The following is a 15,444-nucleotide window of genomic DNA, read 5'->3' as shown; positions in this document are numbered from 1 at the left end:
GGTATTCGAAATCGTCCGAATTTTCACCAAAAATGCAAAGGGCTTACTTTTTTTATGATAATTAGAAGCAAAAAATTTTTCGTTTCAGAATCGATTTGTATGACCGTTTCTAGACTAATTGGACCCCGAGGAACGCAAAAAAGTCAACTAAGAGAACATAGGACCAGCAGCAAAGAAATTACCAAGGATTGCAAAAAAGGCATTTGAAATGGCGTAAAATCCAACAGCGAAGCAAACACGAAGAGTAGGTATACGAGGAAGTTAAGGAATCAGTTGATTTCAATACAGTGCGTGAAATAGTAACTATATAATATCATAGACATCGTATCCTGCAGAGATAAATTGCATCCGTGTGCGGGACTGAACTTGAACTATACTTACAAACTACAAAAATAACTATCTTATATAACATTTTTCGTCTTCTGCTTGAATTAATACACACTGCACTTCTCTTTTCTAAACATTTTTTATCTACGACTTTATTACTATTTGGCGACTTGTTACAGCATAGTACAACACACTGACAGACCAGAACACTTGTACTAGAAATAAGGCTGACATTTATTTTGGGCTTTACTAACCTTCCGACTTCTAGTTAGACATAACTAAATCTGAAAGATTCCAGCATAAAACTGCTCCTGGTATCCGGAGAACACCTGAGCGAAGGAAGTCGATCAGAGACAGAGGTTGATTGATACATTGATGCTACGTGCCTGAATGCATGCCTGCTTGCTTGAAAAGGCATACGACCCCTTGCTTATATGCTACTCCTATTCAGAATTGGGAGAATGGGAGTAGTTTTAGCGTAAAACTGCTCCTGGTATCGGGAGAACATTTGGAACGAGGAGGTCGCTCGAAAACAGGGATTAATGGATCGAATCATTGCGTTGTTGATGTTGTTGATGGTGTGTGTCCAAATGCATGGCCGTTTGTTTCAGACTCGTCACTATCTATAGGTACTGGAGCTTTTCCTGATTCACAGGTTTGTACTTCTTTGCTCCCGTTGTGTTCTTATACATTCTACGCACGTGTAGTGAAAACTTCTCAAAAATACTTTATCCTGTGGAATTCTTTTTTCGCATAAACTGACGAATATTGTAGAATACGAAATTTTTATAATTTCAAAGTGACATAGACCACAGGTGACGGTCGTGTTTAAACCTATTTCCTTTTTGAGCAAAAAATCTTCCGTCTTTTGTCAGATTCTATTTGTATAACCCTCTCTTTACCGATTGGATCACCAGGAACGCAGAAAACGCACGAAGAAGGGCGTAGGACTAGCAGTACAGAAGATACGAAAAAAGTCTTTCGTTTTGCGACTGTAACTCTAGATCCGTTGCTCGCAGCATATTGTGACTACACGCAATAAAGTTTTCTTGCACAACTACCTAAGGTTGGAGTACCTATAAACTTGTTCCAGGATGTTTTAGAAACGTTCAAAAACAGACCGAAAAATTCACTGGGGTTAGCTCAATATTTCTGTTATTCTTGAAGTTACAACTTTGCCTCGTAGGTTCAAACCAAATGATCCTCTCTGGCATCATGCCGCATTACGAACCGTCACTAGCTCGACGCTGTCTTATACTGTCTTATATACTTTAAGATTTGCGGAAAGCTGACTAGATAATCGGAGTCTGAAACTAACGTCTTGTAATTAGTATATTAGAACTTGAGGTAAATCTTGGGTCGTATTGTAACGAGCCTGCGGGATACCGGAAGTCGAGGGGCAAGTATGCTACCAATATTTTTATTCATTTTTATTCTGTACAGTTTCGTACTCTACTCAATCGATCATTACTAGGACTTTTCACACGTGAAAGAGTAGTCCTGATTGCAAAAATTGATTAATTGATTGAAGGGTAAAAAAAATAGAAAAATTACGTCAACTAAACTTAATTTGACACAAATAACTGCAAGTATGAAAAATCATCTCAACTGGTACATGGGCACATACTTTCCGGCACCCTAATTTTTTTCGAAATATGTAAGGTCTTGTTAAATAAAGTTATATTTAAATCCAGGGTCATAAACAACTTGTCAATAAAGTAATAGAATTGTTTATGGTAAACGTAACAAGACATCACAGAGTTCAAGAAGCATTCATAGAAGGTTAAAAAATTATGAATCCATGCGTGAAATATTAACATCTTTTTCTGCAAGATGCAACTAACACTTGACTATTTCACTGATTCTCTTGAACAACAACTCGACGTCTTCATCTGGATTCACTCCAACGCTGAGCTCCGTATCAATTTCTAGATAATTTTTCGCTACTGGCGTTACTGGTTCCCACTTAACGGTTATCAAATCATTGATCTCGGGTGTCGGGCTTCTGTTGGAAAGGTGATAATAAGAATACCTATTTATTAGACGAGTGTTCCTGCAATGTTCAAAGTCGTATACTATCGGAATGCCTACCCAGTATTCGCAAAGTCTGTCCACATTTTGACCATTCTTTGGGATACGGTTTGCCTGGTTGAATTTGGTGCGATTTTAAGTAGATCGGCATACCGCGCAGGATAAAATATGTACGGGATTTCATCCTCGTGAGATGCACCTGCGGAGGATACGTTTGTTTAAACAGACGCCGTGGTGTGACGCAAGGGTGTAAACAATATTTACGTGATGCAATAAATTAATTGATTCACTGAGAAGTATTTAATTTGTTACAGTAACTAGAAAAATTCAGTAAAACAGGTATCGTTAGAAAAAACTGTTCGAATATTGTTGGAATTACGAAAAACGAGGTACGTGTAACCATTTTGCGCTATTGTCGATCCTTTTTTGGTAATTGCGACTACTACTTTTTTAGTTAAATAAGGCTTTGACACCAATTTATCATTGCACAAGCATTAAATTTTCGCAACAGTTACAAGAAAATATAGTAATTGTGATCGTAATGAGAACAATATTAGCAGATACTAGATTTTCCGGTTACAGCCACAAAACTAATTTTCATTTTGCACTTAGAACTGTATTTTTCGATTGTGGTAAAACATGACCATAGTTAAGGAGTGAGCGGTAACTGGAACTACAAATTTCTCTCACTGTACCTGCAACTGAAGCTTATTGTTAGTTAAATAAACTTTTTTGAGTATTCACATTAGGTTCGTTGGTGAAACCTAGCCTATAATTAAATTAACACGATTGATCGAGTTATTATAAAAATTCAACATCTTAGATTTATTTCTCAATGCTTCTGGAAAATGAATTTATTGATAGGTATGTGATTTGCCACTAGGTGGTGCTTTCCTAGTGTTCACCCTTGTCGGTAAGGGAGGCCATTGAAAGGTTTATATCGACAGACTCGTGCGCATGCGTAACTTACACAAAAGTATACAGATCTCCCGAAGCTCAAAGTTTACCGCAAAAACTAACTGTTAGGCCCATTTTTGGTGATAAGCGGTTCTCATTGTCACTTTACGATCGGAACTTGGTGTACATACATGTTACGTTAAAGGTGCTCAGTTAAAAACTCGATAATGTTCAGGACAACCGCGTCGTAAAAATTTTACTAAAAATCATGAAAGCATACTTAATAGTAAAATCAGAGTAAATTCTTTTTTTGTGATGGGAAGCCTGGTGCATGCGAAAAGAAACTGTACTCAAGGCGTCGACGTAGATGTAAATATTATATTTATTCAACAAGACATGACTTTCTCTGACGACGACGAACAGCGAATTAATTGTAGAGAAGAGAGGGATGTACTACCTTAGTCGAAATAAAAAGCGACATGATTAGAGCAGTATCATACTCAGAGTTTGAGGTTTTCGATAACATTTTTTCTATTAGGGTCGTTAGGGATATAGATTCTCCAAGATATTATTTTGGCCAATATAGGTGAGAAGAAGACATCTTCAACTATACGTGCTCAATTGTATTTCACGCGCGTTTTATATCCTGGGATGTTTCTGTACTGACGTACTAAACACGAGTGTAACCTACTAGAAAAGTACAATTGTTTTGGAAACGGTTACGCTGACACTCGTTCGCCGGAGAGGTCGCGTAACCATGAGCTATGGTGACTTGGTTAGTCGACGACAGTGGAGAAGAGTGCCTCTGTTGTGCACATTACCCGAAATGCCAGCGATTTGTTTTCTTCTCCCTCCTCCAGCTCGCTCCCGGATGGTCGAAGATTTGTCACATTTCCTCGGAGCCCTGCGGTTCTTTTTTCTCTCTCTCTCTCTTTCTCTCCACTCCGTTACTCTTCGATGCCGGTGTCGAAGAAAAAGAAAGAATTGAGATACCGGTACATTTCGTGGGCTGGCTGACTTACGCCCCATGAATTACTCGTCAAACAAAAGTGTTTAATAATACTTCAAAAGCCATATTGTGTAACAAATGCTGACTAAGCTTCGAGGATAACCTTTGTTTTAATACGGTTATGTATCGTAATATTATGAAGTTGTGTGTCTCGGCGGATTGTACAGTACCTTGGCGATTGGATACCAACCAATTACCCACACTTTTAATTATAATTATAATTGCATTTCATCTTTACTTTTATTTTACATTGATTATATTCTTATCCACTTGTATTCGCAATGCTGTTTACGGAATGTTACACTGTTTGCCAACTGTTTTCACGATATATGTATGTTCTTTGTAGCCGGGTAGGGTTATACCCTGTGGCATAAGTAAGTGATGTACCTATCTATACCTAATTAGGATCTAAACTTGTCTTCGACGTAATTGGATGCTTAATTAAGGGCTGTGAATACGTATAACGATCGGATATCATCAAATATGATGAGATACAGGCAGTTAATTACGGGTCTAATTATTTTTAATTCTATAGACTGAATGGAATCAAATACGATATAATCGGAGTGCACAAGGATCAAATGTTGCGTAATTCTGAAACGGTATCAGAATGAAAACTGAGTCTAGAACCGGTCTTGCTCCGATAACAAATTGTTCACTGTGCGTTGCAGCTCATTGTAGTCTTCGTGAAGGCAAGTAGATTCCAAAAATCATTCTCTCCGATTGCTATAAAACAGTTTAGGTGTCAGCTGATACATTGAAAATTAGCTATTATACACAGAGGTTTGTCAAGGTTGTCAAGGCAATTAACAAATCCACGTAGATGCGTTTGAGCCTGATATGGAACAAGCTGAACAGTCGATTTGGCGAATCTCTGGAACACTACTGTTGAAAATGATGAACGAGCTTGTCCGTCGTAATTTGTCAAGTGAGATACAAATTTTCTCTGTATTCCAGTATCCGCAACGATTATTATTGCCCTCGAGTTAGAGCCCAGCCACATTTCACGAGCTTGCCCTCATCTGCCATCAGCCAGTAACCTAGTGACCTTTGCAGTGTGCGTGGGATTTGGATACCGTGGGTGCCACGTTCATTATCAACAAGTCGACAGGCAGACCAGAATGCACATCATTGAGCCGTTAACCCAGTCGTAACCTCCCATCACCCTCCAGGCTTCAGTGTAACATTTTTCGACCTTGATCGTAGCTTCCGGCTGATTGGTCAGAGAGAACGAATAACACCTTTCTCATAGAAGTGGTAGCTTGTCGGTAAGAAATTAGAATGTCGAACATTGTTAACTCAAAGTTTACGGCGTATTGCTTCACGAGCTTAACAATTTTTCACCGACCTCGATTATCACCTTGAGTTGAACTTGATATTACATAATTGCTTATTTATCATGCACGGCCTTCTTGGATTACCCTGAAGTGTTTACTTTGGTTTTAGTTTACAACAGTGCATGATGACGTAGAGTAGTGGCTCATGATATCGTTGATGTCTACTTTTGACCGACTTCAAAAGAAGGAGGTTATCAATTCGTCTCGTATCTTTTTTCTTTTATGTCTGTTTGCGTATCATCTTCAAAGGATGATTATTTTTTTAACTGAAACTGCTCGCTCGAGTTGTGTTCCAATGAAATTTTCAAAATGATACTAGTGCACTGACACGCAGATCAGAAAATCCAAATTTCCATCCGATCATAACTTGTCAGCGTTTATCGCTGTTTACGATCATTCATCGATTTTGATGATTAGCTTTGACGGGTCTCATTTTTCGTCGGCTTGCCTGTATTGAAATACATATCTACAGATCATTAGACAAAAAAAAAGTAACAAAAACTCATTGAATAAAAAGAAATTTCATAATAAAGTCGTTATCCTATATCGCAGTGCTAATGTCAAGAGGGCGTATAATTTTTTTTTCAACATCTATCTTGAAAATAAGTCTGCAAAACGATTGGCGATGAAAAATAAAATTCAGAAAATTATACGCGCTCTTGGTTTTAGATAGTTCTCTCTAAAATAAATAAATGATATCGTTGTTCGTAGAGCCAAGGTATATTGGAGTAATTTTTTGGAAGTCGGTCATATCTTTTTATTAACGTTATTATGACATGATTTAAAAATGATAATCATGACATAGAAATAAACTGTGTGTGTAAGATTAATCTGAGATAACACAATCGTGCCTGGGAATTTCGATGCTTTGTTGATAAAGCATTGTCGATACTCGTTGTAGACTAGCTGTTTGCAATGCCAGATGAACATAGACGGCGGTAGAATTGGGTGGTCTAATTGCTTTAATAGTCAAGCATGGGTGGGCCTATGGTGAATGTGAAACAAGGTTGGCTTCGCGGTACGATTGTGAAAAGTGTCGTTGGAGGATCTTACATCTCTTTTAAGGGAATTCCATTTGCAGCGCCTCCTCTAGGGGATCTGAGGTTTTCGGTACGTCCGCGTTTCGTGCAATGCGTAAACTACAAAACGTCGTTTTCGTTTTTATTATTATTATTATTATTATCATTAGGTATGAGCAGTGAGGTAGTTAAAATGGAACTAATCCTTCTTTATCGAATATCCTACAAAAAGAAACGGCACACTCGTGCACTACTAGTTAAGCGTGGCAGTGTCGATAGAGATTGCTTGAACGTTGACCCTTTGAGTCACACATTATTGTGCTGAGTCATATTTTATAGTGTTCTCAAATCCGGTCAAAATCTATATTCAGTGATTTTCGGGCTCGCTGATTGGATTCGTCATAATGAATTTTCAAAATCTGATTTCAGATTCGTAATCAGCGACCTCAAAAACCCTTGGACAGAGTTTTTTCTCCGAACTCGGTCGAGTTTGAAATTATCGTCCGCCATATTGGAAACTCCATTTTTAATTTCTAAAATCCGATTTCAGATTCGTAATCAGCAGCCCCAAAAACATGTAATTACTGTAAAACGTGTATACGTGCAGAGGAGTAACTGTATCGTAAATGAGTCGTTACTTGAATTTTCACCATTATCTTCGATCAATCTGTTGCTTACAATGATAATTTACATTGTATCGCAATATTTATTCCTATGTATTGAAAATCTATTAGTACATGTACCATTAGAAACAGCAAAAAACCGCAAAGTAATATGTCGAAAATTTCTCTAGATATACAAAAAATGCATGTAAAATAGGTGGTTAGAATACTTACCACTATGATTCAAAGGGTTAACGAAAGTGCCGGCTCACTCAATGTTGATACTGAGGTTCGCGTCACGTTGCTGGTGTAGAGAGGTCCAGTTTAACGACGGTGACCGATAAAATATTTCAGAAAGTCTAAAAACATGTCTGTTAATCTCTAACCACTAAATCACTACCCAACACTGATCGTATTGATGCAAGAAAAATTACAGGTGAAAAGTGCTTGAACTCCCGATACTTACTTGTCGTTTTTCACTTCACGCATATAAAGTAATAGTAAAAAAATATGGCTGATATTTCAATAAACCACCATCCGGATTGCACTTGTCCTAGTAAAGTTTTTGCACAATGCCAAACTGATTGATCTATAATTCATAAACAATTAAACACAAGATTGCCTAGAATCTTCCTGAAAAACAACAATTACCAGTAATTCCAAAGTTCGTTTGACATTTATCAGACGAAAATTTAGAAATTTCTTCATTTCCGTAATAACTTTGATTTCAACACAAACCATCAACAATGAAAACAGTTTTGATTGCCATTTGTCACAAATTTCTTTACCAGGATCCTCAACCCCCACGACCTTGGACTGGCGTCCGAGATGCTTCTAAAGAGGGGCCAAAGTGTATTCAAATAGACTATATAACATCGAACATGGTCGGCGATGAAGACTGTCTGTACCTCAATGTAGCAACCACATCTTTGAAAGGATCGCGGCCAGTGATGGTTTGGATTCACGGAGGAGCTTTTATAATGGGCGATGGAGGTGATGACATGTTTGGTCCAGATTACCTGATGAAGCAGGACATTTTAATCGTCTCGATACAATACAGACTTGGTGTCTTCGGTGAGTCCATTCGATGTTCGTCTTACCATTTAAATCGCCCCTTGACATACCCAACCTTGCAGGTTGGTTTCACCTCCTTAAACTATCCAATGGTAGATAAAAAAAACACGTGTCGCTTAGTTTTTAGTCCACTACAACATATTACGAAAGAAATCAAATCGTTGACATCGACCTGGAACACCTTTCTCGTAAGGATTTGTAACACTAAAGAATAATAAAATTCAAGGTTTCCTGAAACTCGATCACGAGGTGGTGCCTGGTAATATGGGTCTCAAAGATCAAGTGGAAGCTCTGAAATGGGTTAAGGAAAACATCGCCCAGTTTGGTGGCGATCCAAACAATGTTACTCTCTTCGGAGAAAGTGCGGGCAGTTCCTCGGTGCATTATCAACTCGTATCGCCGATTTCTAAAGGTATACAAGATGCGTTTCGTCATCGATGTATTATCTCATCGTGCATTATTATGAGCAACTTTCTGAACAGTACCATTGACGTCTAGGTCTTTTCCACAAGGCCATTATGCAGAGCGGAACAATGCTGTTTCCTTGGATAGGGACTCCACTGTCAGTCGAAACTGCTCGACGCTATGTCGCTGTTCTTGGAAACGAAATCACTGATCCTCACGAGATTGTTGAGTATCTGCGCACTGTTCCGGCTGCCAAGCTTATAGAAGCTCAAGAACAATTTCAGACTGATGAGGTAAGTATGTCGGTAGAATAAAATTGAAAAAAAAACATCAAATATTTAATCCGTGAGTTTGAATACATGCTCCGATGGTCTTGTAGTATTATTAACGTTATTATTACAAAAAGACTTATTTACACGATGACATCGCCGTGAAATCCTGTCTTCATTTTCTACAACACGTTAGCAGTCCGAATGCTTGCGAATATAAGAGCTGTCATTTGTCTGTTAGGACAGGTTTAAATTCTTAACTCCATTTCGACCGAGCGTCGATGACAAAAGCAAAGAGCCGTTCATGCCGAGACCCCCTGAAGAACTTGCAGTGGAAGGTTTTGACGTACCCGTGATCATTGGTTACAACAGTCATGAGGGAATTTTGTTCTTGTTGAGTAAGTTTAAAAAAATACAGTTTTTTGCACGTGTACATGACAACTATCTCGCTGTATCTGTATCGGTGGTATTATTATGGAGGAGAGAGAAAATATTTAGTAAGATAATCATTGAATAACACTGGCCTGCAAAATATAACTTTTAATTTCTCCCTCGAGAGAAAACTTTTTTTTTTTTTTTTGAGATGTTTAGGTATTTTTAATTAAAATATAGCGCTAGTTTTTTTACAGCACATCGAGATTGTTATCTAGTCTCTTAAATCCTGTTTGAACCTAATGCTGTTCAATGCATATTTGAGCGTTCAGTTTTATATTCGTTCTATATATTTTTCCATAAAAATAAATCTCGATGTGCTGTAACAAAACTAACGCTATATTTCAATTCAACAAACCTAAAATACCGAAAAAAAGCATTGTTACTTGAGGGGGAAATTAAAAGTTATATTTCGTAGGCTTGTGTTATTAACGAACAGGGTTACATGTCTAAATAAAAAATTCAACACGTCAATTATTTAGACACATTCAACATAATTTATCTGAACACACGTTGAATCAACACAATATATACCGTTTCTACAAATGGCGTTCCTTCAAGTTCGTTTCTCATGCATACATTCAACTCTCAATTCCGTAAATTTTGATTTAATTAAATTGCCACTTGTACAAACGAACTTGTAGGAACGCCATTTGTCAAATGATGTGTGTTGAAATTTATAATGTAGACATTTTGTATTGATTTTGCGAATGTTATCATTCACTTGTGATATTTAGAGTTGATGCCATCGAAAACGGTCTTTCCGTTTGCACGTATTTGTCGTCTCTCAAGCATTGTCTTAAGGGGGTATTCTAGTGTAGAGGCATGAATTTGAGGTGTTTTTTGAAGTGCTATAAACAAAAAACAAAAAATATTTTTACTATCCATTTTTTTATCAGGCGTTTATTATCATTTCACGATTACAAAAAAAAAAAAAAAACAAGTCAAAAAATACAAAATTGAAAGTGCTATGAGTTGTTGAAGTGGGGGGTACAAAAAAAATGGCGCGCCAATGTTGTCACGATTGCAAGCATTTTCAAAATCAGAAAAAAAAAAAAAAGATTATTAATCTACATAAATGCAGCTATCGTACTAACCAAAAAAAAGTCGAAAAAAAATTTTTTTTTGCCAAATTACGGCTGTCCGAAAAAATAATACGTTTTTTTTTTACTTTTTTGGACGTTTCTGAATTTTTTAAAAATAGTAAAAATTATTATTTCGTTATAATAATGGTTCGTGCGATAGAGACATGTATTGAGAAGATTCTCACCAAATTTCAAGTAAATCGGTTCAATAGAACTTGAGAAATCATGTCAACCGTTTTGAAAAATGTAGTTTTGAGAAAAACGCGTTTAAAGTTTCGAGTAAAATTCGTTCCAGCCGAGCCAGTATTGAAGACGTGTCACTAAAATAGCTATATCTCTGAAAATAATTGAAATTTTGACTTGTCCTTTCAAGGACACATTCTTAAAAGGTTAAGCTTTGAAAATATAAAAAAAAAAAAAATCGATTTTTTCAAATTTCTACACTAGAATACCCCCTTAACCTGAAAAATCGTTCAATTCTTTAGGTAAGAAATTGCTTCTCCTTCCGTGCAAACATTTTGTGTTTCAATTGTCCGTAGCACCTCATGATTGGATGTTTGAAGAACTCGATAAGAATTTCGAGCGTACGGTGCCTGCAGATTTGATTATGGAAAATCCATCAAAAGTATCTCAGGTTGCGGATGAGTTGAGAAAGTTTTACTTCAAGGATAAACCAATAACCACAGATGCAGTAAGTGACTTAGTCCGGTATTACGGAGATACGTATTTCCTCAACGGGACCCAAAAAGTGGTTGAATATCAGCAGAAGAAGAGGACGCCGACGTACTTTTACAAGTTTTCTTACGACAGTCCAAAGTCCTTGACAAAATTAGTTTACAAAAGCTCGATGAAAGGTATTTACGTACACTCATAAATATGATTGTTTGTATTGAATATATGGTGCATTCCGCGTCAGATTGCCAGTCCATATACCAACCTCATCCTCTACGATTTTAATAATTTTTTAGTATGATATTCATAGCGACTCAAATGATCACGGAATTTTTGTTCAGGTTTCTTTAACCGCCGGTGAAATTTAAAATAATCGAGAAACCAATTCCGACAACGCTATTTTTATAAATCTGAGTAAATTCACACGGATTCTATGATTTGAAATGTGATTCCAATATTTACTATTTCTTTCGCAATTATTAGTTTTTCCATGGGAGAATTGGAATTTTTATTTTTATTTTTGTTTTTTTTTTCCTTCTATTCCACGATCTAAATAGATCACGCAATCATGAAAATAATGTGATTCTGTAATCTATTTAGATCGAGGCATGTAAAAAATAAAAAAGCAAATACAATGCCGACATAGAAAAACTAAAAATTTGTGAAAGAAATAATAAATATTGAAATTCCATTATCATGTGCTGCTCAAAACTCACATTTTGAATCAAAGAATCTGTGTGAATTTTTTAAGATTTTTAAAAATCGCGTTTTCGTAATTGGTTTCGCAATTTCGTTTAAATTTCAACAGTGGGTGAAGAAAATCTGAAAAAATTCCGGACACGCTTTAGGGTTGACATCATACCAAAGATTGATCTGAATCGAAGGGGATGAGATACATGGACAACTAATTTGACGTGGAATGTCTCATGTGTATCCATCGTGCATTGATTCCTGTCATCCGAGAATATTAATTTTTGGTAGTCATTCGTGAGATGAAATATTTCGCTAAACTTAAACACGAACAAAAGTTTTGCTGAAGGTAGCACTGTCTCTGTGTAAGCTACTATGTTTCGCAGGTACATCTCACGAGGATGAAGTCCCGTATCTATTTCATCCTTTGCGCTTTGCCGATCTACTTAAAATTGAACCAAACTCAATCGAGCAAACAGTGTCCGATAGGTTTGTCAAGATGTGGACAGATTTTGCAAAAACCGGGTGAGTGTCTTAGTAATGAACAGCTTCGATCGTCGAAGTTATATTTACACATTGTGAAGCCAACGTTCGAAAGCAGATTACAACGATATTTTTCAACAGAAATCCGACACCCCAGATCGATGATTTAATTACTGTGAAATGGGATCCAGTAACACGGACAACGAAAAATTACTTGGAAATTGGTTCGGAGCTTTCCGCTGGTGTAAATCCGGATGAAGAGGTCGAGTTGCTGTTCAAGAGAATCTCTGATATCGTTAAGAGTTAGTAACGTATCGCTTAACCAAGGTGTCTTGAATTTCACGCGAAGATTAATCAGTTTGTGAAACTTACACGAATCGCTATCGCGTTCGCGTCAAGGATTATATTGTTTTTTTTTCTGGTGAATAACTTCCAACAAACCTCAACTAAAATCTAAGTCTGACGGGAAACTCTGAAAGTTAATCATCGTATGAATCATATTCAACAAAGTTGAACGGCATTAACCGTTCGAACTTTTCTAGTTGACACTTGCAACTCCTGATTCCATTCTCATGATTTTAATCCTTCATCGAACCTAGTGCTTTATTTTTTAAGAAATTTCGAAGAAGTGGTTTCATTGTCGATTTTGGAAATATTTCTAGAGACATTTTTTTCTACCTCGGTTAGGATGTGTGGAATGCGATCATTTCTAGATTGATTTTCAAGCCCTCGGCGAAATTGTTTTCTCGTCGTTGGAGTTGTCATATTTGCAATCGGAAGAAATGTGCTTGAAAATATTGCACCGGTTTTATGGTCGAGTGATCATAGCCTGAATATCTTTCATCTCAAATGGCGTGCAATCGCGATTATTTGATTTATCCTGGAGTCAGGATCGCGTCTCGAGTATTTGAATTTCTTATTCACGTCGTTAATCATTTCTCGGAAAAAGGTGAAAAACTGCCGGTATTTTTAGTGCCGTGAACGGCTTCGAAATTATTTCAAACCTTTCACTAGACTTGGGATTAAGATCATCGGCGTCTTACGGCCGAGATTGAAAAATTCGTTTCCACAGCGATTATAAAGTAATCTTAATCTCTTCAAAATACTTTTGAAGAGTAAAAAAAAAGGACGGCAAGTAATTTGAACAGTGTCCTTTTGAAAAAAAACCTTCTCAGTATTATTGTAAGATGATATGTTGAAAAAAAAAAAAAAAAACAATTCGATATGGATATCTTCTTTTCTCTAATTCAAAGAGAAATTACGGCCCATGATATGTTAAATGTTTTTGGAAAGGAAAAAAACCGAATATTATAATTGCTGTAATGAAGCTTTGTCATTTAATGAACAATTACTGGCCCCGGTATATACTTGTCTTCTTTTTCTCAGAAGAAAAAATAAAAATATTTTATCCCTGACTCGACCATAAAGTTAGCTTTTTTGACCTCAATAGCGGGACGGAAATGACGTATTTTTCTTTAAAACGCATTTGCGGGAAATATGAGCCCGATTCAAAAGTCCCAATTTTCAAATAAATATTGCGCTCAGAGTAGAGTCGGAAATAAGGTCCCCTCCGAGAAAAGTCCTAGTTACGCTTGATGATTATTTTTTTCCTGTTCAGTTTTGGATTTTTAATACTTTTTACTCGCGGTTGAAAAATTTGCGAAGTCAGTGCAATATTTAAAGTTTCCGTTGTTTATCTTTTCATTTTTCTAAATAACACCGTGAACGTGTAGAATTCGCGTGTAGAATTCAAGAAATCTTCTTTTGTGTTTAATACATCGTTGAACGGATTTTTTTACTTGCTATCAACATTATTATTTTGTGTTCGTGCATTTTTCATGAATTATACGGTCTATTGAAGAGAAAAACAGAGTAACTGAGTTTCCAAACAAAGAATTGAAATCAACTTGAGTTTCTGTTAAAATTGCAGTGTTGATTGTGAAAATTTATAATTCATAATTAATAATAATCTAAGTTTTGCCGGTGAGCGACAGCCTGACTTTTCTGGCATTCTGCGACATAAATGCTGCTTTGAAAAATATTTGTATATTTCTACAAAAAAAAAGAAAAAGTAAGAAAGTTCTTCTTACATTCTTGAAATAAATGTCTGAGTGTGCCAGTCAGGCGGTAAACAGTCCGCGTTAGAATTCCTAGACTCAATCTTTTTTCCATCTTGAAGAGAGATTACGTAAGTAATATTAAACTTGACTCGATTAGATTATTTCGATTTACTAATGTTAGTTATAACTCGACTTTACGCTTGGTGAATTTTTAAACACTGTATCTAGGTATATAAAAGTTTCAAAATATCACCGCACATAATACGTAGGTATTACACTCCAGCTGTGCGCTATGAAAATGCACTATCTTTTACCCCGTATAAATACGTGCAAATGCACAGGTAGTGTATTTATATAGAGCATTCCAGTTCAATTCATATGGGGTCTAACTCTCACCATCTTGGATTTGGTCCGTGATTTTTTATGTTTTTGTTTAACTTTAACAAGCGTTTCAATTTTTTTTTCACATGTTTATAATCACCCTCGACGTCTCTAGAGCTCCTTAATCGAATAGTGAATTCAACGAATTTTGAAAATTATCAAAAAAATCATGCAAGTCCTTCGTCTAAAACTAAAAATATACCAATCAAACTGAAGTGGGCAGCAGTGAATAAAAGAAACACACTTATTTTTATTCATTTTTGACCAACTAATTGTTTTTATTAATAATTTTTTCAATTTCCAGAATAGTTAAACTCGCATTTACTTGCTTTTCTCTTTGACGAATCGTGATGAAATTCGTATTGTTTATTGTTTTTTAATTTTCGATCCAGTCAAATCTCTCCTTAGTGAACTATACTGAAGATTGTATTTTTTTTTCATTTTGTATGCTTTTTGATACATTTTCCTTCACCAGTCTAACGTTGATGTGCGAAAAGAGGCATAATTCTCAAACGGCGGTCGGGCCCCGTTTTGCGTGATACGTAAAAAAAAATTTTTTTTTCGATCAATGAGAATGCAGAAATAGTTTCAAACTTATTGAGAATTTAGCTTCTGGAAAAAAAATCGTTTTTTTGTCAGTTTTTCGTTGAAAACAATGACTTAAAATTTCC

The 15,444-nt window shown here is 36.3% G+C and overlaps 1 protein-coding gene across 3 annotated transcripts; it reads left to right on the top strand.

Moving 5' to 3' along the window:
• Nucleotides 1-5,364: 5,364 nt before the first annotated feature.
• Nucleotides 5,365-13,918, top strand: LOC124309116 (esterase FE4-like). 3 transcript variants are annotated; one of them, XM_046772391.1, is made up of 8 exons: nt 5,365-5,532; nt 8,014-8,296; nt 8,523-8,708; nt 8,795-8,994; nt 9,212-9,368; nt 11,027-11,341; nt 12,236-12,374; nt 12,474-13,918. In XM_046772391.1, exons 2-8 carry the CDS (start codon nt 8,104-8,106, stop codon nt 12,637-12,639), a joined length of 1,356 nt encoding a protein of 451 aa, XP_046628347.1. In that variant the 5' UTR covers nt 5,365-5,532; nt 8,014-8,103; the 3' UTR covers nt 12,640-13,918. The 3 variants fall into 3 exon arrangements, with proteins under 3 accessions (XP_046628347.1, XP_046628346.1, XP_046628348.1); XM_046772390.1 differs by lacking the exon at nt 5,365-5,532 and adding an exon at nt 6,512-6,711; XM_046772392.1 differs by lacking the exon at nt 5,365-5,532 and adding an exon at nt 6,512-6,711 and having other exon boundaries at nt 11,027-11,178; nt 12,474-12,619.
• The last annotated feature ends 1,526 nt before the right edge of the window (nt 13,919-15,444 follow it).

Source organism: Neodiprion virginianus, chromosome 7, assembly GCF_021901495.1.
Source record: "Neodiprion virginianus isolate iyNeoVirg1 chromosome 7, iyNeoVirg1.1, whole genome shotgun sequence".
NCBI lineage: Eukaryota > Metazoa > Arthropoda > Insecta > Hymenoptera > Diprionidae > Neodiprion > Neodiprion virginianus.
The sequence above is the reverse complement of the archived record's forward strand: the minus strand, read 5'-3'. Positions and strand labels throughout refer to the sequence as shown.